This window comes from Molothrus aeneus, chromosome 13 (assembly GCF_037042795.1).
Source record: "Molothrus aeneus isolate 106 chromosome 13, BPBGC_Maene_1.0, whole genome shotgun sequence".
In the NCBI taxonomy this organism is placed as follows: domain Eukaryota; kingdom Metazoa; phylum Chordata; class Aves; order Passeriformes; family Icteridae; genus Molothrus; species Molothrus aeneus.
The window spans coordinates 11206831-11231111 of record NC_089658.1 but is presented as its reverse complement, the minus strand read 5'-3'; the positions used below and the strand labels follow the sequence as shown (position 1 = coordinate 11231111).

General features: G+C 38.4%; 1 protein-coding gene across 1 annotated transcript in view; it reads right to left on the bottom strand.

Annotated features, from left to right (window-relative positions):
• Window positions 1-24281, bottom strand: part of ADAMTSL3 (ADAMTS like 3) — a 168690-nt gene that overhangs the window by 88797 nt on the left and 55612 nt on the right. The window contains exons 3-4 of the mRNA XM_066558695.1: window positions 6664-6791; window positions 4257-4302 (exon numbers count right to left, since the gene is read on the bottom strand). Of these exons, the coding sequence (XP_066414792.1) occupies window positions 4257-4302; window positions 6664-6791 (174 nt within the window). The remainder of the gene's footprint in view (window positions 1-4256; window positions 4303-6663; window positions 6792-24281) is intronic.

Sequence of the window (24281 nt, the reverse complement as noted above, 5' to 3'; positions counted from 1 at the left end):
GGAAGTGGGCAATGTCACAATATCAGACAATGATATGGGGGACCCAGCCCTCATCCTGTTTGTGTGTCTCTGGTTTTAATCTATTTCAGACATCACTTCATTCCACCATTCTCTCTTCCCTCTCAATATTTCACAATTTTTCTGGCTTGTTATATTTTTTTGCTACTAATTTCAAGATTTCTGCAATTTCTTAAATTCAGCAATAGCTTTTCCATCACACTCAATCCACTCAACCATCGCCAGGCCATTTACAGGTTCATACACTGCAAAAGGAGCTGAAGACATATCTATGAGGTCTAATACATGAACATGCTGGCAGAAACAATCACACCCAGACCTTGCAGGGGAATGAAATGTATTTATGACATGACTTATGAACATAGTAGACAGATCTGAAAAAGATGATTTAGACATGACTACCATGAAGATTAAAAACACACACACAATGTATATATATATATATATATATATATATATATATATATTCCCTTTATTTTTTTTTTTTTTTTGGTGACACACAATTAAAAACTACTGCATTCAAGAGCTAGCTTCTTATGAAATGTATCTTGGAGCTTTGGCAATAAGCACCCTCAGCCTTTGAAAACAAAGCTGACCTGGGAAATCTGTATCTTTGTAGGCAATGTTCATGTACAAAATATGAAGGTTGCATCAGACCCTGCGACTCTTGCCAACAATTACTCAACTGAAAAAAGCACAAAAGAGAAGGCAAGAAAATTCCCAGTAAAAATGATGACACCAAAGAAAGTCTAGCCCTTTGTCTAGTTTTATTCTTTGAATCTCATTTTGTTGAAACCCAGCCAAAACTGATGAAGTCATTGTTTTGTTTTCTTTCTGAAATTAGCTTCAGGTTCCATGTTTTTCCTACACAATTTTCAGGCCACTTCTAAGCTGAATAAAGATACCTGAGCTGGAAACCACCCCAGCCAAGGGAGCCTTATGGTGCCTCAGCATTGTAAATATAAACTAAATAAATGAACAGATTAGAGAGAAACTGTGTAACTCAAGGCGAAACATTATAGTCTAAAGTAGACACAATACAGCCAAGATTTTCTGAACAGGGTAAATTAGCTGGTTAAGTCGATGCTGGGACAGTTACAGATAAATGTGTTGAACAAGTGTGAGCATTATCTGCATATAATAAAAGTTTACAGTGGAATTAAACATGGTGCTATCTTTTACAAAATAATGTTTTTTCTGACTGCAGAAGAATCACTCTGGCAAAAATATAAGCGACTTTTTGGCACACAAGAATGTGAAATTTATGGGGAAATGGCCCAAATAACTTGTTCTGTGAATAGGACCCTAAAGGATTAACTTAAACACTTCCACATAGTGCACATCATAGCATTAGAATGTAACACTATATACAAAAACTGAAATTTAAAAAAGGGGTTCAAGAAAGACTGAAAATCTCATTGAACAATATACAATGGGTAGTTTATCTCTCTAAAGTCTCTATATGGAAGGGTGAAAGCACACATGCAGTTTTAGGAAATCATGCACCTGGCATCTCAGTTATGATAGAAAGATAAGCAGGCTATACATACACCTTAATCTTAGCAATTATTTTGTTGTTAAGACCTTGAATTAATTTTTTGATTGAAATATCACTAATATTATTCTGGAACTATGCTTGAGTTCAATGAACTTACTACTATTCCATTACAAATCCACATGAAACCAATTTTCTGGTAAAATGATTCTTGTTCTTTTCATTAGAATGACACACATATTAGGTTGTGCTTCATTTGTACTCCCCAATATAGATGTTAGTGGTGTAATGTATCATGTAGCAAAATTACATTTGCAGACAGCTTTACACTGTGTATTTATACCCAATGTCTCATGTGGTTACCAGTAATACCTATTAATATGGAAAGAAGCTAGTATAAACTCTTAATTTTCAAACTACAGTTTTACTCCTAAAGTGAGAAGCCTTGATTAGAAATAATGCTTTTGGGAAAATTATATCATTTGAAACTAAACTGGCCTAGTAGTCTCAGATTTACATTAGGTGTGAGGTCCTGTTTCAAGGTTAACTCAGATCTAACATGGGGTTTGAATTCAGGCATGCCAATTTCAGAGATCAACTGTATTAACAGTGGAAATCTCATTAAATATATTTTTCTCAGGAGTTCTTCATTATCTAACCCATAATCTAGGAAAAACCATTCCTGAGAAATTCTAACTGTATCTGAACTGAAATGGGAACACGATCCCTTTCAGACATGCCCCAAAAGCAGAACTGTAAAGGCAGTTTCCTGTCTGGAAATTAACATTTGAATCATCATAAATTCAAAGAGATTCACATACAAGGCGCCTGCCACTTATCGCTTTAAAATAAGTCCTAGAGTTAAAAAACAGGCTCCAGTGACTTCAGATAAATTCTCTGGGAGTTCAGAGAGGATATGAGAATCATCTTAATTTTCTCTATGATGAAGCATAAAGCGCCATCACTTCCATTAGATTTCTAATGCATAAATCTTAAAATGAAGAGTGTCCACAGCTATTCTAAAATACAATAGATATCCTAAAAAATAGACCTGTGCCTGACAGCAGGAAACATGCCCAGATGGACCTCACCACCCTCCCTTCTCCATGCCCTGGGCAGTTCCCCAGGCCTGGTGCTGGGGGAGCAAGGAGCACTGGGGTGACCTCCCTGTGCTCCTGCAGGAAGCTGCAGTGCACAGGATCCAGCACTCAGAGGTGTTACTGGGTACAGTGCACACAAACAGACATTCAGATTGGGGATGGATAAGTAGGTAATTTTGTTCATTGCTTACATCCTGACTGGCTGCAAGTTACCAAGTTATCACACAGATTTTAAACATCAGGGTATATTTGCAGGGAGCATTTTTATTTATGGGCTCATGCACCAAGCTGCTGGGCCTTTTCTTCTGAAAGGGCAAGGGGCAGGGTTTGTCTCCAGAATCTGATTCCTGCATGCACTGGGACTGATTCATTTATCACTTCCACTTGCTTCTGCCAGCAGGAACTTCGGCTGCTGTGGTGGGAAATCCATCCAACACTGAGCAGTGGAGTGTAGAGCTACCCAAGGTGTGAGCAAGCCTTGTTCTCAAGGACAGCAGGAGCCAACTGGCACAGCAGACTCTGTAGGTGTGGCAAACTGAAAAGCAGCAATGGGCAGTTCTCCTAGGAGATGCACTGATTGAATATTTACTGGACAACTTCCAGTGTCAGGCATTTTAAGGAGAACATGTCCCACTCCACAGCTGCTGGCAAAAATTATGGGATTGGTAATGACTGAATATCACTTGAGCTTATACACCTTTGGGCAAAACTCAACCCAAAGGAAATTCAGCCCTCACCTTTTAGTATTATTATTAATTATTTATCGGCCTGCTGTCTTTCCTGGAATAGCACATGTGACTGTCACACTGTACTGTGAGGTAAACCAAGTAAGGGTGAGTGCAGACCATAAGCCAGCCTGCAGGACTGTGATTGCACACACAAATGTACCTGTAGTGCCACAAAGTCCTGCTGAGGTGCTCACCTTCGGCAGCCTAGGCCAGGCTGAAGGGCAGCAGTTGTTTAAGCAGCACAAAGCACGACTGCAAGTCAGTGGAACACAAGTAATGAGGTTTGCTGTACGTGAATAGTTTCCATAAAACATGTCCATAAAAATGAAATGTGATTGCATCGCAGCAACAGCAACTGTATGGTCAAACCTCCAGCTTCACACTCACTCACGGGCATTGTCCGTGCCAGTGCACCTAAACGTGCATGTTCTTGCACACAGACATGCAAAGATCTGGGCTTAGGCAAACTGAGGGAAAATAAGGAGAAATTATCCTATTTAAGATCTGAAGGGGATCAGGCATTCTTTGTTCACATGAGGAGAGTCACCATATCCCTAATATTCACAAATGATCCCAAGCTCAGTTTAATGCTTCATCTACAAGACAGAACCCCCAGGAAAACCACTTGCTAGTTTAAGATGAGAATTGATCTGTTAATCCTCCAAAATGTGTAACTCTCCTAATAAGTGATATAAAACATTCTGAATCACAATTGGCACTATAATTTCAGAAGAAAATGTCCATTTGGGAAGTCTAAATTTGAGACTTCATGGTGTCATGCAGACTGAAATGTTTAAAAACAGTAATAATGATGGAAAGAAAATTATGCACCATAAGGTTTTAAATGAGAAGCAGCATTACTTAAACTTTAACACATTTTTGAATGAGTAAAACAGGATTAAAGGCCAGACTCACATTACTACTGCAGGTTTTGTATCGAATATTCCGACCTTCACAGTTCCTAAAAAAAAAAAAGTAAAAATTGTTACACTGTATAATAGCAAAACACAACTTTGCCTGTTTTACAGCTAGTTATTCTCTCAAAAATTAGGCTTTTATTGCTACTGCCCTACCATAATCTGGACTCAAAATACAAGGTTTAAATACAGAGGGGATCTGGGTATTCAGCTTTACACTGCTGTCTCTCCTCAGCAAAGAACGTGTGACTTTCCCTATAAGCCCAATTTACTGCAAACCTTATGAAAACCACATTTATTTTGTGAAAAAGACATCCCTAAGGCTGCTCTATGCTGATTGCAACCAAGTTATTTCTAATAAACATGATGTGACCTAGAGGAGAAGATCACAATATCTGATTCATAATTTTAAATTAAAGAGAATTATCATGGACTGCATGCAAATGTGCCCAATGCATGTGAATCCTGACATCCAGGCAGTTCAAATCCTCTGTCTGTTGTTAGTAGCTGAAATAAAAGCCATGTAATAGAGTCATGGTTATTTATTGTGGTCTCATAAATCTGGGGAGGTTGGGTTTCACGCTTTTTTTAAAGACACACTCTGCCAAAATTCTCACTAACAAACCAGCACTTTTGCACAGTGTAAGATATTCTTCCATGTTAAAAATGGCAATATCAACATTTTGAAAGAACTTAAAACATATTTCAAATGACTGGATAAGAAATTATAATTAGTGATTTCTCTAAAATCAGGAACAGTGTTTTGGAATAATTCCTTCATACCAAAAAGATGTGCCTTACATTAAAGAAAGTGTGAACATATAACTGATAATTTACATCTCTTTGATTAAATTTTCCTCTTCTTGCATGAAAATAACATTTTTTTAAATAATGTTTGAGAGAGACTGAAAATAGCATTTGAAAAGGAAAAAAAAATGGATGCCTGAAGAAAGACCTCAACTCAGTTGAAGGTACAACTGTTAAAGCTCAAGGTATTTCAAGTCTCAAATATCCAATCTTTTGCAAGACCTACTGCATCACAACACGCAAATTAAAATGTTTATGATACACACAAATGTGAAAACTGTGTTCCACAGTTGTGTGTTTCCCGGACATTGTTACAAAAATCAAACATAGAAAAAACCTTTTAAACTATGCATTTGTCAAGGTATGGAAAACACATGTTTTTCACAGGGGAACACATTAAAAATATTAATAAAACCACAGTGGAATTTATACTGCTACAATTTATTGAGCTTGTTTCACAGTCCCTAACACATTGGTAGAATATCAAGGCTTCTTGTTGGAACTATTACTTTTCTCCAAGACCTTTGTGCAATTTTTCACTAAAAAAACAGGCAGTGCTTTTATCAATCATCTTTAGCTCTGTATTTCATACAGTTTGCCTTTAAGCAGCACACCACACTCCAAGCCTAAAGAAAAAGTGACTTCCTGGCTGATACAACTAAATAAAAATGTAAACACAATCATCAGTTTTTAAAATGTTTAAGAATAATTCAAGTGAAACAGGCAATTATGGATGCCAGCAGAGATGCCTCAAAGCTGGCTGGGATCTTTTCTTGCCTGTCTACAGGCCTACTGCATTACTCCTACTTTAAGGATTGTACCAACAAGTCCTACATGAGTCCAGTTTTACCAGTGAGGTAAAATGCTTTCACTGCCTTTGTTCTTCTCCTCAAGTCACACTAAGACTTATACAGGAAAATATCCAGCTACCAGGACCACTGCATAGGAAGAACTGGCAGGGAAGAATCAGAGAATCAATTTGGTTGGAAAAGATCTCTCAGATCATCGAGCTCAGCCTGTGACCCTATGCCACCGTGTCACTTTAGGCCATGGCACTGAGTGCCAGGTTCAGTCCTTCTTTAAACACTTGCAGGGACAGTGACTGCACTGCCTTCCTGGAGGGCCCATTCCAGTGTCTCATCACCTTTCTGCGAAGAAATTCCTCCTAACATCTGACCTGAATCTCCCTTGGTGCAATTTGAGACTATGGCCTGTTGTCCTTCCTTCCCTAACACAGAGCAGCATTTGACAGATCCATATGAGCAGCACATTATGTCAAGTCATGTGCAAGAGGCTGGCTAACTTGTACACAGGTGACTCACCCTTTGATCTGCATTACAGTGAAAGGGACTCCCCTCTCTATTTGACCATACCAAATAAATAATTCCTGCCATTCCACAATTATATCTCATAACAAAATAAAGTTCAGAGTTAAAGCCTAAGTTATTTGTCTATTACAAACATGTATTAAAGGCAGCATTTTATAACACTTCATCTATCTTACACAGCACTTGGTCTCAGAAACAGAAGCAACCAGAAGAGGATTGGAAATGTGCCAGAGCTGCAGAAGCACCCCCACACACCAGCATGTGGCTTACCTGCCATTTAAGCATCTCCTCAGAGAGTAGGAGGCTCCCCCTCCACAGGTCCGTGAGCAATCACTCCAGGCTCCCCAGGCATCCCAGGAATCATCCTTATCTTCATCTGAGCGGGTGGTTCTGGAGTTCTGAAGGAAAAGAAAAGAAGATGGAAAGTTGGAAAAAAAAATGTTTTGAGTATGTTTTACTGCTTGGTATTAATAGTACCAATTATGTTACTTCGCTGCTTATTTACCATATTTCAAATTTACTACTTTAATGCATAATAATTATACGGGGGAAAAGCAGAGCCTTTGAAGATCCAGTGTAGATGATGTGTTGCCTCCTGCCAAAGCACTGCTGTGCCCAAACATGCTGCAGTTCCCAACTCCTCTATGCCAAATTTGCTGTGTAGGAACCAAACAGTCTCAAGCACACAGAGAAAGCATCATGCTCAAACACATGATGGGCCTGTTACAATGGAACTAAGCAACACCATATTACACCCAGCTTAAGATTAAAACACCAATTTCTCAAACCACCACAGTGACAGTTTGAACATAAAAATACCACTAACATAAAGTAATGGCTTTTGGCATCATTATGAAAGTCAGATTGTGCATAAGAGTGAGGCAGTGAGTAATTTTTCTCAAGTGGGAGAGAATATTGACCAATATTTACTCTGCCCCAAAAGAATCACCACTGAGAGAACATGAAAATTTAATTCAAGCTTTCAGAAAACGACTATTTCCAGCCAAATTTTTATTCTCATTGACTTCAGTGCTCAACTTTCCAAAAACAAAAAAAAAAAAACCCAACAAATTTGTTTATTAGAGGATAAGTATCTCTATTTGAACACTGAATTGCAGAAGTTGGTCTAAAAACATCAGTGGCTTTTTAATTTTCTTGCTCTTATAAATTTACAAATTTTACAATTGCTTACCGTAAAGCTTTGAAAGCACTCTTAGGCCAACCTGCCATTCCAAAAACGATAGACCCCAGCTCTGCCAAGATCCCTGAGGAATTTTCACACTGATGTTGGGTTTTCTTTATATCAGAAGCCAAGTCTGAAATGTCTGACATTGAAAATGGAACCAACTGCCTTCAGTCTTGACAAAAAAAGCTCAGCACTTCCTAACAAGTCACTCAGCACACGAAAATAAATCAAGATGAACGAGAGGGTCGCTTCTTTCAAATTTATAGGTGCAAAATTAGTTTGTTCTCTACAAGTCCAAAGCAAACGATTGGGTTTTAGCCTGTTGAGGAATGGCTAAACTTGTGATATTAAAAAAGCAACACATGCCACTCTTTTTTAGAATAGCTAGTTTCTTTTGACAAAGCAGTGACAATGCCTAAAATAATCCTAACTTCATCATTGTATTAAAACCAGCCACATGATATTAACAGGCAGAATGTCATCCAAAGCTCTAAACAAAGTCCAGTTGTTCACTTCCCAAACTGCTTTGATAAAAGCCATTGTTCTGAACTGTATCTAATTAAAAAGCTGTAAATACCATGGCGATCAAAGCAGAACCTTATGCCAACAAAGCCTTCTTTAGAATCATTGACTAATTCAGTGCCCACAGTGTTGATTTAAGCTTCAGCTAGTTCAAGCTATTTGTCCCATGGGAAAGAGTTAAAAGCAGCTTGCACTGACTTAGTAATTTACTACCAAAATAATATTGATTTACTAGCTGTCTGGTTTCATAAACTCTACACATTACATTTGTCTTCACCATGGTACTAAATTGAAGTAAAATAAAGAAAAGATCACCAACATCATGATTTACACCAACAAAGCCTTGGAAACTCATTTAGGAATTAAACTGAGAGCTAATTGCAATTGGACACAGAAGGATATTATCGTACGTCAGGACTGCATTCCCAGCTTGCTTGACCTCAGTTTTTCATGTCTTTATTGTCTGCAGTCATAACTCTAACATGGTTCAGCAGTGAAAAATTGAACCATATTAAAATAGTTTTGTCTTTAGTGCCTTCATTTTGCAACAGACAAAGAACAACACGTGTATTTTGCATATTCATTGTGCAAGTATTGATGTACCAGCACAAACGTAAATGTGTGCATGGACATGCACATGTGCACCCATGATGTCGCCACAAGTGCTATAATGAATCCAGATAAAATAACTTAAACCAGCTATAAACACAACCTAGATTGTTTGCTGCTCTTTACCTAGAGCTGGATGGGAAAACATGGCACTGGAAGAGTTGAAGTACATGTGAACACAGGGTTAGATGCAAACATTGCAGTCAGAGGAACAGGTAAGAACCTATACAGAGTTTCTGCAGAAATCCAGTGTATATGATAAAGGTAGACTCAAAATATTTCATCCCAATCTAACTCATTTTGAAAGCAAAAAAGTCACAACACTAAACATGGACCTGGACAATGATTACTTGAATCAGGGGGTAAGGGAAAATAAACTCTTGAGTTTTGAAGCACTTGGTGAAAAAGTGCTTTTTTTGAAGCACTTGGTGACAAAGACAGAGCCTCAAAGACTGAGATGACAATTTGCCAAGGCTCCCTTGAGGTCTGAGGGCCAGTGATGTGCAATCTGAGCTCTGTGCTGACAACTCTTAGGTGACAGAGACAGTGCTGTCCACAGAGAATTTTACTGGAGTGTGGCACTGGTAGATTTGAACAGAGGAGAAAGTTTTAGTGCCAGTTTCCCTTTTTCTGTCCAGGGCTCTGTTTCTGTCACATATGGGCACGTAGTGTACCTCCATGTTCTGCAAATTATTGGTGTGCATGAGTTCTCAGGACGTATTCCCCTTGCAACCTATGACCCAAAGTAACCCAGAACAAGGGCACTGAGGCAAAATAAATGAAATCCAGATGTTAACAGGGCTCATCATTGCTCCAAAACAAGGGGATTTTTACTGTCACTTGTAGCACCCAGTAAATAACAACAGCTACATTGACACACATTACAGAAATCAAACAGAGTGCTTTCAGATGAAGAAAAAGATTATTTGGCCAAACTTTTGTTTGGCTGTTATGAAGGATGACATAATTGTCTTGAATTTGGTCATGCAGACTTCAAAGGAGAAGTGGTGCCAGAGAACCAAGGTCAGTTTATGCAGTTTTATTATTATTCAGACAACTATTACATAAGGCTTGGATATGTAAATGTTTAGCATTCAGTGTAACAAAGATTGAGCTTCTCAACAGAAATGTCCTGATACCTTAAATGTTTGTTTTTGCAGAGCTTTTAGCATAAATTTTTTCTTTAAACACAAACACAAGGCAAGCCCATAGTATTTGACACAAGAGTTACAGCAGCAGTATGTGCAGTGAAAGAAATGCACAGACCTGGCACACAGAATCCTCCTGCCAGAATCCCAGGTGACAGTCCCTGTGCCATGCACATCAACACAAATCCTGCCCTGTGACAGCCCCTACAGCCCCTAAAAACCTCCCCAGGACAAGGTGCCCACTCTGTCAGGTTCTAGAAGAGATTCAGAGCAACCTTTGGTCAGCAGATGTAGCAGTGGTCACAGATCACCCCTGGGGCTGGATGGATACACAGAAATTCAAACAGGTTAAAGTGATGTGGCCCAGAAAATAAGCCTCTGTCCATTCAAGTAAGGGCTTGGATATGGAGGACTACTTACCAACACACCTGCTATTATGCCAATGTCACTGCAGCTCTCTGGGTGGCTGTGCTTTTGTTTTTCTCACAGCTGCTTACTAAACTGGTTTGTATTAATTCACTAAGGCTTGCCAAATTCTAAAAGAAAATCACCAAAAGGAGTTACACTGGCACAGTTATAGCATATTGGTATTTAATAATACATTTCTTATAATTAAATACAGAATTTAGGTTCTTCAGATTAAACTCATCCAAGGGAAGGAACCTGTTGAAGAGTATAAACACCACTTCTGTACCACTGAAGGCCTAAATTAAGCAATACCCAAAGCTCTGTGCTGGCCCTTCTCCCAGGAGTGAATTTCATCCTTGATGGTGTTTTGAAAAGAGATGAAGCATTTCCTTTTCATTGCTTCTTCCCACTCTCACAACCCATAAATACTATTAACACTGTCCTGACTTTCAGAGTCCTCCAAAGTACGAGGTTATTTTGCTCTTCACTAATCTTCATGTGCAGCACTGCTCTGTGCCATTTGCTTCTCCTCATACCTGCAACAGCTCCAAAGAGAGGTAGCACAAGGAATTATGGCACTGAAAGGAACACATCCTGCCTGAGTAGCTCTGTGATGCATTTCCCAGATCCCTGTTTCCAGACACCACACTTGGTGGAAGAGGTATCAAATTGCAGTGATGACTGTACCCGTGAGCTGGAAAGAACAAGTATTTACCTGCAATAATCACTGCATGTGCTATTCACCCTCAGAACTGTATCCTTCACTTTAACTCTGGCTGTTATGTCTAGAGCTTTGAAACAAGCTACACTAGAAATCTCTGCTAAGGTCACATACAAAAATGATTTACACCTCTATTTTGTATTCTAAGTGAGGTGCAGAATGCAGATTACCGATCTAGGAAAAGCTGTTTCACTTGTGGCAGTGACTAAATAGAACAGTCAAACATATTTCCAGACAAATAAGAATTATTAATAAAAGATCTTGCATTGCCTGGTTTTAGCTTAAAAACTCCTCTTGTTTCCTTAAAACAGGTTTCAAGACATTTCCTGGTATAATTCTACTGTTGCTGAGTGCATTATATATTACATAATTGTGCACTGTATATGTCATTTAGTTTAATAAATATTTTACTTCTATGTACCAAAGTAAATTATGTATTACTCTGTATGTTAAAAAGAACCTATCTGGAATTTTTAAATACTGGAGAAAAAACAATGCATCATTATTTCAAATTGATAAAAAACACCTGGGAGTAAATGCAGCTATTTTAAGCAGATGTTTAGAATTATTTAGTTTTTAAATTGTTAACATCGTTAACATTTAAATTGTTATATTACCTATTCCTTGCACTTGACCTCAGCACTCCAAACTCGCTGCAAAATGGAACCTGTGCCCCACAATAAGAAGAGCATTTCAGAAACACAAGCTGGTAAAGCTCAGTAACAAGGTGAATCACCAGCAAGGAATCGGCCAAAAGGCAAATGATGGACTTATTGAGTTGCATGAAAAAACACATCTGGGGGCTCAGATGGACTTTAGACCTCTCGGTGTTGAATTCTGCAACTTATTTTCATTCTACAGAAGTTTTAAATAAATTCAAATTTTGAAGAAAAAAGCATGCACAAGTGTCACACACAGGAAATATTTACAGCATAATTCATTTTCATACTAAACTGAAGGGGAATCTCAGCGTGGTTTTCAGTCTTATGCTGCATCCAGATTTTTTCCGTTGTCAGAGTGTTGCAAAATTTCACATTGACAGCACAGGCCTGCTCTGCAGGAGTTGTCAGGACAGAGTTGGAGGTTTTGGCAGGTGGAGCAGGGATACTTGAGGCTTTTGGCATCCAGGAAGGGATGAAATGTTGCTTGGCTGTTTGGCACCTATGAGCTAGTTGAGGCTTTTGGCACTGAAAGGAGTCTGTATCCCCTCCTTCCTTCTTGGTGAGCAGCAACAGAGGGAACATGGAATTTTTGGGCATGGAGGAGAAATCATGGATCCCTCCCTAACCAGCCCAAGCAGAAAGCAACTGCATTACAAAACCTGACACCTACAGCTCTTTCTGCATCTAGCTGCTAAGGACAGCACCTACATGCCCCTGCTAAAAGGAATTGGTATTGAAGTACTTAAAGCATAATTAAAGTTGCTATTTTTCAGTTTCTGAGTTAATTACATTGTTCAGATGGGTTTATAAAAACTCCAAATTCCAAACTCCAAATAGAATTACACAAATTCTATTTTACTCTATTTTATTGACAGATTTGGTGACCTACATCAGAGTCCCAGGGTACCCTTTCATTCCATTGCTGACTTTGACAAGAGAAGCACTTGCCTCTGGCCTCTCTGGACAACAGCAAACTGGTTTATTTTCTTGGATGATATTCCATAAATTACTATTTTGACAGGAAAACCTCGAGAAAAGAGAGAAACCCTTTTTAAAACCTTGATAAGCACATCCTGCAAATACTGGTGCATTACATCATTGGCAATGCAGCTGAAAATTTAGACTTAGTTGCCCAGGTTTACACTCCTGCTTGCCCAACCAGAGCCATATAAGCCCTGCATCTGCTTATCTGCAGTAGTAAATATTGTCCCACATTCACCAGCATAAGAATATAGAGAAGATACTCTCCTGAAAACAGGGAGAAAGGCTATTCACTACCCTTGGTGATAGTCAGGGTGGCAGACCAAGTCTCTAATCATCTTTTAGGTCCAACCATCCAGGAGAGCTGCCCAGGATGAAAAATATGAAAAACTTGTCCCTGAGTTTTCACTATTTAATTGTCTTCCAAGATTAAACAGGTCATGTGACTTCATAGATGGAAATGTATAAATCTGAACTCTCAATACAGATTCATTCCTCTCAATCTGCCCCAGCTGAAAGGGAAACTACACTGAGAAATGTTCAGCATCACTCCAATTCCCTTCTTTTCTAAGTGATCTGGAGAATCAGAGCTTGAAGATTCATATGTGTAGCTGGCAAACAGCTCCAAAGTCACAGACCCTGGAGAGCACACAGAGGTTCTGAAAGGAAACATAAGCAATAAACCAATATAAATTGTAGCACACTCTGCCCACTTTCTCAGTAGCCAGCCTGAGGCAAACACTTGGCAGAGCTTGGAAGAGAGATAAAGGCAGAATTTTAAAATGGGCAAAAAAGACAGAATGGAATGCTGTATACTGTTTGTTAGAAATATGATATTCTTTTTAAAAAAATCAGTGATTAAAAAAACATTCCCCATGAAGAACTTAGAAGTTATATCCTAGAATGTAAAAAAAAAAATTATACATTATCATCAATTAGAAAACATTCTCCACAATGTGGTATTTAAATACTCAGCCCTTGCATGTAGTTGTGCAAAGAAAACTTGGCACAGACACAACAAGTGCTTTTAAAGGTTATGCATTATGTCCATTTTACAGATGAAAATCTGACCTCAGGAAGAAGGATGAAGTGCTTTGTGAGAGTAGCACAGCTGAGAATTTTATCTCAGTGCCCAAAGGCAGATTTTCATGCACCTTGTAGAGCTCTTCCACCTCCTGTTTTGCAACTCTAAACATTGCCCTTTCCAATATGGGTATGTACAGTAGGTACAAAGTGTGAGGGGGAAGACAATCTTCAAGACATTTGCATATGTTAATCACCTCTGGGCCTACTTAAAAATTTGCATTAACACCAGTCCATATATTTCCTGGAGTTCATAAAGCAGTAATAATGCATGAAAGCTTTACTGAATGCATATTCAAAATTTGCACCTGGATACAGTGGGTTTTTCCACCTTCACACAGCACACCACATGTTCCCCATCCAGCACAAACAGTGTGACAGGTCAGCCAGAGTCCAACATGCAGAATGCCTCAGGTGCATAATAGAAAAAGAGATTCCAATTTCTGGGAAGTATATCTGGCATTATTTTTTTGAATTAACTTATTAAACGTATTTGCAAACATCCAAACGAAGGTTCTTTTAAATGCTTTACCATGCAATTTTTAAAACTGGTCTCACTTCAGTGCATGCAGTGGAAAAATAAGAGTAACACAGATGAAAATGTGGGCATTACATCTGTGAAAGGAAAGTACCAACAGCTGTCAAAGATCACACAGGGCACACTGGTGCCACTGTCAAATATGCAAAATCTTTCCTGTTGAGGAAAAATTTTTCAGTTTTTTTCTTTCCCATATTCTGATGTCATATGAAATTGCAATCCTACTTCTGTAGTTCTATACTTCCAATGCTGGAATAAATAAAGCTTTCCATGTAAAAAATCAGTGCAAACAACAAGAAACCCTGTGCATTTCTCCTGAGGGTAAGGCAGCTATCATAGACCCATCTCCTTTAGATAAAATTCCTGTTCTGGTTTAGGACTCCTCACATCCTTCTTGATGTGCCCGTTTGATGGAGACCCACTTGGCAGTATTTGAGGAAGCCATTCCAGGCTGAGAGCTATGGCAGGAATGCTGTCAGTGACTGAACCTCCAGACTAACATCAGCCAGGCAGCAAACTTACAGCTCGCTGCAGGAGAAAAGTGACAGGGCAGAGCATGGGGGGACTTGTTCCAGCCTACAGGTGAGCTGTAAGAGCCACAGCCACCACCAAAATCTCTCCTGATGATCTGTGGTGGTCCAGGTGGCCTTTGCCCAGATTGCCACAGCAAACTGAAGAATGGGAAAGGCTGTTCTGCTCCCTTGAAGGCTCACACAACCCGAGTGTACTCCCACCCTACAGCAGGTCGACATAATGGCACCTCTTGCCCACACAACCTTATTAATTATTGCATTATGCTGAACTTGTTGAAGGGATGATTTTCCAAGACTCTTGTGCACAAAACTTACAGGCAGGTTATGGAAAATTAAGTCAAGATGGAGTTTAAAATCACATATTGTGCATGCTATTTCCCTAACAGTTTATAACATCATAAACAAGCTTTATTCCATCACAGTGACACAGGAGGTATTTGACTTAAAGCAATACCCTAAAAACCATCACTTAAAAATACATAAGTCATTGACACTTATGTACAGTACCTTCATGCATATGCTTTTGAAAGAAAAGTCATGTTCTCACTATTTGGTTACAACTTTTTTTTAAATTTGTTTTTTAGGAAAATGTTTAGAGAATTTACAATGAAAAGAAACCACAGAAACCAATCCTTTTTCTCAGAAAAAAATTACTGCACCTCTAACTTTTAAAAGAGCCCCAATACATACATTTTAAAAATTTGTTTAAAATAATTTTCCTAACTTGAGACACTGTCTGCCAAGTTCCTGCTAGAAGCAAAATTTTATGGCTAACTGCCAAGCCTATGAATAAAAGGAGTTTATAGGGGAAATACTGACAGAAGAATAAACTGCAGCAAGAGAAGCCAGTGTAGGAAAGTCTTTCTTGTGCATTTTGTCTATCCATAATCTGCAATATTCATAACCCTGGATTTTGGGATATTGCACTCCTGCCTGCCTCAGTTTCATACCAGGATTATCCATAGGGCCAGACCAATAATTTGATTATAGTTATTTATACCCTATCACTGAGACAAGGCATCCAAACTCCTCATTTGTGAACAAGTGATTCCACTCATGTCTCCTGCCTCACCCTGCTATTTAATACTACATGTAGCACTTTTAATGGTAATATTTCTATAAACATAATGCAAAACAGATCACAGACCATGAGCAGATACAGCAGGCAACAGAAAAAATGTCAAAAGGAAAAATATTAAATCCATATTGTTAGATGACAGCAATTACACAAATCCTAATTTCTATTTCTATAAATGGAGACAAATTCATAACTTTTGAATTTCAAAGGAATTATTTTATGTTAATACATTTTTTACCCCTGATTTTTAAGGTAGATATCACTTTTTCAAGAGCCATTTTAAGTTAATATACTGAAGGAGAAGATTTACTATGCCTATAACTGAAAAGCAGTCTGACTGACATTCTGCCGAAAGTAACTCTAAAACTTGTCAGCCTGATCATGGTGCCTCTTAACTGTGGCATAAATCAAATTTAGCCAGATGAGTTTTCTTCTCAGACAAAGCAGTTCTTGCCCCTTTAACCATGAGCTGATCTTTGGGTGATATTAAGCAATGGCATAAATGATCCATCCAAAATCAAAATATAATTTCAGTGTTTCTTTTATTATGCATCTTAACTTAGAGACAAATTTAATTTTTAAGTTTGCTCAGCTCCACTGGCTCCAGCTGATTTCCTGCCCTTGAGGAACAGTTTCCTTCATTGTTTGGAAGGGGTTGCTTTACACAGGGCAGCCTGTCTTGAACACGTCAGGAACCTTCCTTGGTGGGCAGTCAAGGAACACGTCAGGAACCTTCCTTGGTGGGCACCTGCACCAGTCAAACAAGTCCTTAATCTGCTTCTGCTCTACCAGAGGTGTAACTTCTGTTTAATCTCTGCTTATTCACAGTCAAAAGCTTGTACCAATTCTGACATCTCGAGCTTCCTCCAGCTATGTTGCCTCACAGGCAGCAAAACACACTTAAATTTCTCAGGAAGGGTTTTTAGATAATTTTTTTAAAAATAAAAAAAACAACCGACCAAAAAAACTCAAACATTAAAACCTCCTGCCTAAATCTCATCTTGCAGAAGACATCAATATTCAGAAGTGTTGAAGTCTTCAGAAGAAGACTTCAATATTCAGAAGTTCTGAGGGCAGCTTTTGGCTATAACTTATGTACAGGTTAAAAAAAGACTGTTGCTGAGAAAAAAAATAAAGGTCCATGTGTAGAGAACAGTTTCCCAGAAATGTATTTTATGTGGGATTAAAAATGTAATATTCTCTTGTCATTCCTTTCCACATTAAGTCAAATAAAATATAATCCACTGAAACTCATTTGATATCTGGTGAATAGTTTTCCTTTTATTGACGGTCTAGCTTCCAGCTTGGGGAGAAAAAAACCTGTCTAGGGAACAGTTACAATGGCAGCACAGGTCTAGATCCATTTCCCAAAGAAGCAAGAGAAGAAAGAAAAAGCCACTGACTTCAAATAAAGGAAGATGAGGGCTTAATTACACATGTGGGGTAAAGACATATATTTCCCCATTTGGAAAAATGTTAGCACAACTTGCTTCTCTTCTGTGTCCAAGTTCCTGGCTTTTAATTCTCCAAAGACAGAATTATCCAATGAATAGCATTCATGGGAGAAAAAGACAATTTCATCTATCTTGAGTTGACTCTGATTTCGTTCCAGATCTCTACTACTGTGTGTGTTTCACCACAGTATCTTCAGCACTCGGCACAGGGCAGCAGGCCTGGATATGGAATATTAGCATGACTCTTTCCATATCTGTTCAGTGCCAGTGTTTCCTATTATCAGTCCAATATTTTATGGTTATTGTATTAGCTTCCCAGCAGTACCTTCTCAAGTTCTGTAGCCTGAAACCTCCATTAAGAGATGCTAAATACAATAGTTGTTTTTCACTTTTAGATCTTGTGAAAGCCCATAAAAATGAGTGGTCAGTTTGTCCAATTTTCTGAAGAAATTTTCCAAGATTTGAATGGGCAACATATAAAACCACTAAAAATACTCTTGGCAGCTCATTCATTTGGATTATGTTCCTTCTGCCAAGCCAACTAATGAATAGCTTATTCCAAGATAGGACTTCCGCATGAATTTTTTGTAGTAAAGGTAAGAATATCTATTTATAAAATTCCCTGGTTGCTTGTATCTGAAGGTTTGGAGAAGGGAGGAGTTTGGGGGGATTTTGTGGGTTCTGGCTTTTATTATTAGCATTTGGACTTAAGGAACATTTGTGTAAATAAATTAACCAATAAATTCCCTTTTTTGTTTTTAATTCTGCTGCAAACAGACTGGTAAACAAACTATCACTGTTAGGCACTTAGAGAATAAAGCTTGATATAAAAGCCATTGAATCTGATGGAAAGTATCTCACTCACTTGGTTGGGTTTTGTGTAGGACCTACAAGAAGCCCTGAATTCCATGTCAGATACAGCCAAACTACAGATGGGGATGTGATTTCTTACACATATGGGCAGATAAAGATCAAAGAAGAGGGGAAAAATCTCCTACATACTTTTCTCAACTTCATTTCTTTTACCAGTCTCCCCTGGCTATAAAGTATTTGTTTAGACTCTAGAATTATGCTTCTTCAAATACCCTTAAAAAAGATCCACTTAAGAATACATTTTTACACACACACATAGATTTAAATGGTGTTTTTTTCAACATCTTTAGCATAGCAAAGTTCCTTTTTTTGGCATGAAAGAGGGAGATATCTTTTATGTCTTTTCCCATATTCCATATTCAAATTGATTTTGAAAGCCTGAAACAACTTCCTGCTTGGTTGCACACATTTTTTCCACTGAAATATATAAAGCTGAATTAATTAAGTGAAGCTTTCCAGAGAGCTAGGAGATCAATGAGCTGTGCAGTCCACAACACACAGTTAACAGATTTTATGCGAGTTTATCCACTGTCAAATTTCAAACACTTTTAAATGTTCCACATTTTATGGCATTACTTATTTCTCTTCTTAAAATAGATCCTCAAAAGAGGCCTTTTTTTCCTCAAGAAAGGGTCTTGTTCACCATTTATCAGTCAACTCAAAGACCACAACATAACTAGTTTATCATATTTATCTCACTGAGGACAAAGGCAGATAAGCACCCATGTTTTTCCTCACTGATGCACTACCATCTATAAATTCCATGGTTTTTCCATGCACACCATTCAACTCTATTAAAAGTTATCTAAGTAGCAACTTGTGGGTTGAAAAATAAAGAACAAGCTTCTTAGCCTTTGTAGAGATGACAAACAGATCTCTTTACCTCTACATCTCTTTATCTCTACAAAAAAAGATCTCTTTTAGAGATAACAGTAAAAGTATAAATTTGGCTTGTGATCTCATTCTCCTTTCCCCTTTGTATGTTCAAAGCCACAGCAGCAGCTAGATAAGAATAACAAACAGTAAGGGAAGCTAGCTACAACAATAGGGAAATGCTGGGTTTGGAAGGCTTTGCAATCCTGGTCAACAAATCGATTTAAAAACAAGCTGGACAAATATCCACCAGGAGCAGGCCGCTTGGATTTGATCCTGCCTGAAGCCAAGTATAGAGCAGGGTGTCTTCCAGAGCCCTTCTCCCTTCCATCTGTACTCTGGTGGGTGAGAAGGGCTAAGGTACAGCTACTCTGAAGAAGCAATCAGGATTAAGAACACAAAAGTAACAAAAGGCCTCCAACTTTTTTAATCCCCAGGCCTTGCAACGTCTCATGTTTGGCTCAGAGACAAGGTCCATCACTCAGCTGTCTGCTCTTTCCAAGATGTGTGTCCTGGTTTAGGCCTGCCAGAGGGAGGCCCCTTCCAAAACACGTTATCTCACTATATATTTCCCACTTTAGGCAGCATCCTTCAAATCAGCTAACTACTGTTTTGCTCTACTCTTTTATCACAAATCAACTTTGTGTTCCTTATTTAATACAAAAGCAGCCTGGATGAATCAAGTCTTCTGTCTTCTGGAGGCTGGCTATACATAGCTATTCCCAGATGGTCTGTCTGGAAACAGATATATTGCACACCCAAAAGCTACTTCTCTTTTGGGGCTTTTAAGCTTTCTGATGAACAGTTCCTGCCCAATTTAGATCATTAACTGAACTCCCAAATCCTCATCTGCACTATAAATACCACCTATTGTACCAATATATTTTCTCATTCTCTTGGCGACCATGGATTAACAGCTTTCTTTAGAAACTACTCATGAAACACTAGGAAACATCATAAACACAGACAGCAGCTGCTCTTGCCATATTCATCTTCACTGTGCTTCACCTCAGCTCTCAGCATTTGCACATGGCCACGTGGAAGATATTGGGCTCTATTCTGTGTGATGCTGGAGAGCTGCAAAAGTCTCAGGGGAAGCAAAGAGAGTGAAGAGGGGTAACCACCCACCACTCATCTATTTTCTGAATCTGAACTGGTTTAGGGGCCAGTCCCTCCACTGCCCTTCTGACACCTCTGGTTACAGCAGGTCACTGACCTTTCTGCAGGCTGCCTTACAGAGGATCTGACCTTAAATTGGGTTTTCCATTCATGGTCTACAATCATAAACCTATAGCACTACCAAAGACATTTTCCTCAGCCTCAGCACTGCTTTTTTGTAAATTCTGGGGCACCAGGTAAGTCCAGCTTAAACCCACTGCTTTTATTTTACCTCACTCCAATAGTTTATTGCTTTTGATGACTGGGTCTCCTGCCTTTTAGGCATCCATACTGCTAGAGGGACAGTCTAATACCATCTATACATTGTTTGTCTGGGTCTTAAAGTTACACAATCAGAATTCATATTAGATGCCAACAGAGGGTTTTAAAACATAACTATGAAAACATGAGAAGGATTTTAAATCTACTTTGTGTAATTTGGCTGAAGTTATCATGTTGCAAGGGGATCTATTCATAGGCAATCCTGTGGGTTTTTTTTTTTGCCTAGTTCTCACTAGGGAATGTTTTGGAAGAAAAGTATAAAAAGACATTGTTTCCTTATTATATAATACTCCTGACTTATGCCAAGAATATTCTCATCATAACCATGTTCATAATCTCAAAGACTGAGCTATTGCATTACTTGTGTCTACACAAATAATAGGCTTCTAAAAATATGATTCCTTGACAGTTTTTGAAAGGTGACTTACATATGATTAAAAAGCGGTGTGCTTGTGTTTGCATTTCTGATTTGAAAATCCTATCCAGTAATTAAAAGCAGATCTCAAATGCGTCTGCACACATACAAAGTGAATACAAATCTAAGTCAGAGATGCATTGAGGGAAAATACAAAAATCCAATTTTGCTGGCATGTAACTGTTTAGACACTACCAACAATTTTCCCAAGAGAAAATTCCTCAGTTAACAGTAAAACTGATCACGTTTTTAAAGGAAAGCTCTTCTAAAATTACAACTTTAAAATGCTCATGAAGGGATTGACAAATCAGAGAGCACTGAAATGTACCATCACACCAATTTTGATACAATGCATAAACATAACACCTGAAGCAGCTAATAAATTCTCTGTTGGAAAACAGGAACAAAGCACTGATTTGCTGCTTAGGATGAAAGATGTGCTGATCACATACTCTGACCTCTTATAACACCAGCAATAGAATTTACTCTTCCTGCTTTACTGAGCAACACAACTCAAATACGTCCTTTCTTTCCAATTTTTCAAACTGAGAGAAAGAAGCACATCCTGAGCCGGACTTAAGGGATATTTTTCAATTGCATAGCTAACAATTTTTATTACATCCCCAAATTCTAAGTCAGAACCCAAGCGATTCCTCAGTTCTTAAGCTCATAAAATCAAATCTCCCAGTACAGACAATTTGCATGTGTCTCTCATATGACACATTTTTTGCATTTATGAACTCATTCAAATCTGCTCCTTCCAAACGAGTTTGCAATAAGGAAGTGTTTTACTTAACTGACACAGATGTCAGTAAAACATCTCAGTCTTTCAGTAGAAACCCTTTATACAAAGTGAGAGGTCTGGGTAAATTTTCAGCTAACAAAGTACTAAGAACAAAAAAAAGGCAGAAAGGGAAAAACATACTTTCCTGATTTTCCATACTTAGTTCAAATGTTATCCTTGTCCACTATGCAGAACAGGAGGCTCCTATAGTTTGGTGGAGCCTGGAAAAGGACAGATTCCTTAACAAGACTCGTGATTAAGGAAGACTGGATAGGATGTGGAGACAGTTAATAATACTTCTGGAGGAACGTGTGGCAGCTTTAGAGGACAATATTGTGTGCATTATTTTGCCTCTTTAAAGGAATAATCTTTAACTGGAAGAAAAGCTGCACAGTTTGAAGGTCAGTAACCTTGCTGCCAGTCATGGTTGGGTACCCAAGGGACAAACAGAGTTTACAAAACATTTATGCTCTACCTATTCTCCTGTTTTAGCAAAACCCTGGAGTAGGGCACTTTGTAACACAGTAAACCTCTGCCTCCATCATGCTCCTGGCTGAGTTTGACAAAGAACTAAAAGATAGTAAAAGTTAGACTGCTTCTCCAAAACCATTTTTCCGTCCCTTGCAGTACAAAAACTGGTGTATGAAGAGAGTGTTTCAGATTTCACTCTTGCTGCAATAACTGCTCCCTCATTCACCTTCTGGGTCTAGCTGAGAAACTGGGAAGCATCTTCAGGAGCAGAGCAGAGAGCTCTGTGCTGCGATCCTACCACACAGTGCTCTAGTATTCTATCTGTGTCAGACAGAGCCAAAATCCCCACTCAACGCTGACTGTAAACCCAGCTTGTCATAATGTTAACCTCCCAAGTGAGAAAAAGAATTGTATTTAAAAAAAACACAGTCCTCTCTGCCAAGCAATCCCTTGAACTGGCCCAGTTACTTTGCATAAATCCCAGCAATGCTGGGGAAGAACTCTGAAGACAGACTACGCCCTCCAGTAATTCAAAACCACAGAGCAAAGATATCCTGTTGTAACATACGTGGTATTCCAGGATTATAATTTTTGCTTTGAGCCACCTTTCAACGTAGACCAAATGGAAGCAAACCTCATTCCTGAGTGCTCCAAAGCCAGTTTTGTGTCTCTCACAATTACGTTTGAAACCATAATGACAGATTACAGGAAATGAACATATGGACAGGGTGATTTATAAACACTTTTAAACAATGTAACTTTTATCAGTTCTGCTACATCAATCACCAATCTAGGAACAATTATTTTTTGTATAAGATACTCTCAAGAGTGGTCAGGACAGGATTTGCTGACAGCCTATCTTAAAACAGAATTATGAATTGCCTTCACTTTCTGTGCCAAGGTAATGGCTCCATACAGATAAGGGAAATCATGAGCTTCTCACAAACAGAAGAGCATAAGCAGAGAACCAAGAAAATTTTGCTGTGCATGCCAACAGAGAAGCAATCCTGTCAAATAAACCTGATGCCACACTCTGATATCAGATGTGGCTGGGAGGTTTAGTGGTAATTATAAAACTGTTTAACTTTTGGAGAGCATTTGATCTGGTAGGCATGGCTTTAAAACCAAGATTTACATAATCAACAGTTCACATGAATGTAAATGAGTGGCAGATTTCAAGTAACTCTCATTAAGGAATCAACAAAGGAAATCAGGAACCAGGTACAATTATTAATGAATAAATAGATAATATTTGATAATATCTGATAAAATATTTTATAATATCGGATATAAACAGATCGGGTGAGCACTCAGTAGTCAGAATAAGAAAATAACTACAACTGCACTTACAAATGGTGATTTTTAAAAACTGATTTTTAAAAGCCATCCACAATTTTGGTTGTTATATTTTTATAAGTTTTTGAAAAGCTGAAGGTCCAAAAAGTAATAATAAAAATGGCCGAGACAATGTCTTACCTATGGACCTTCACAAATAGAGAGAACACAGGATTACAGTATTGCAAATATCTTCCCATGAGCAAATGACAAGTACTAGAAGTTTATTTACATCTATGAATTGTAGGAGAGTATAACAAACCAGCCATTGGAAGCTGAAATTGGACAAATTCAAATGAGACACTGAGCACGCAATTCTGACACAAAGCACAAAGAACAACTGCTTGGCTTGAGGCAAAACTGGATTAATTGAATATACATAAGGTCACAAACATCACCTAATAGTACTTTTCCTTTCAACTTCTGTGACTATCTTAATAATATGGAAAACCAAGTCTAATGTATCATTTTATTATGGGTGTTCCTGACAGCTAGAAAGAGCCCCTGAAGAAACTGAAACTGCAGGAAGGAATCTTAACTCACAGATTTTTAACAAAGATCACTGCAGCTGTAACCATACAGCAACAACAGGCCCCCAGCACAGCAAAATGTGTAGAATAATGGATTACAGCCTTAAGGCTTCTTTCTAGAGAACAGGAGTAACCAGAGGATGGATCTACCAAACTAACTGGTATAAAACAAAAAATTTTAGAGAAAATGAGGGGAATACCAAAAAAATTAAAACCAAAACCAACAAAACCACAGGAAAAGAAT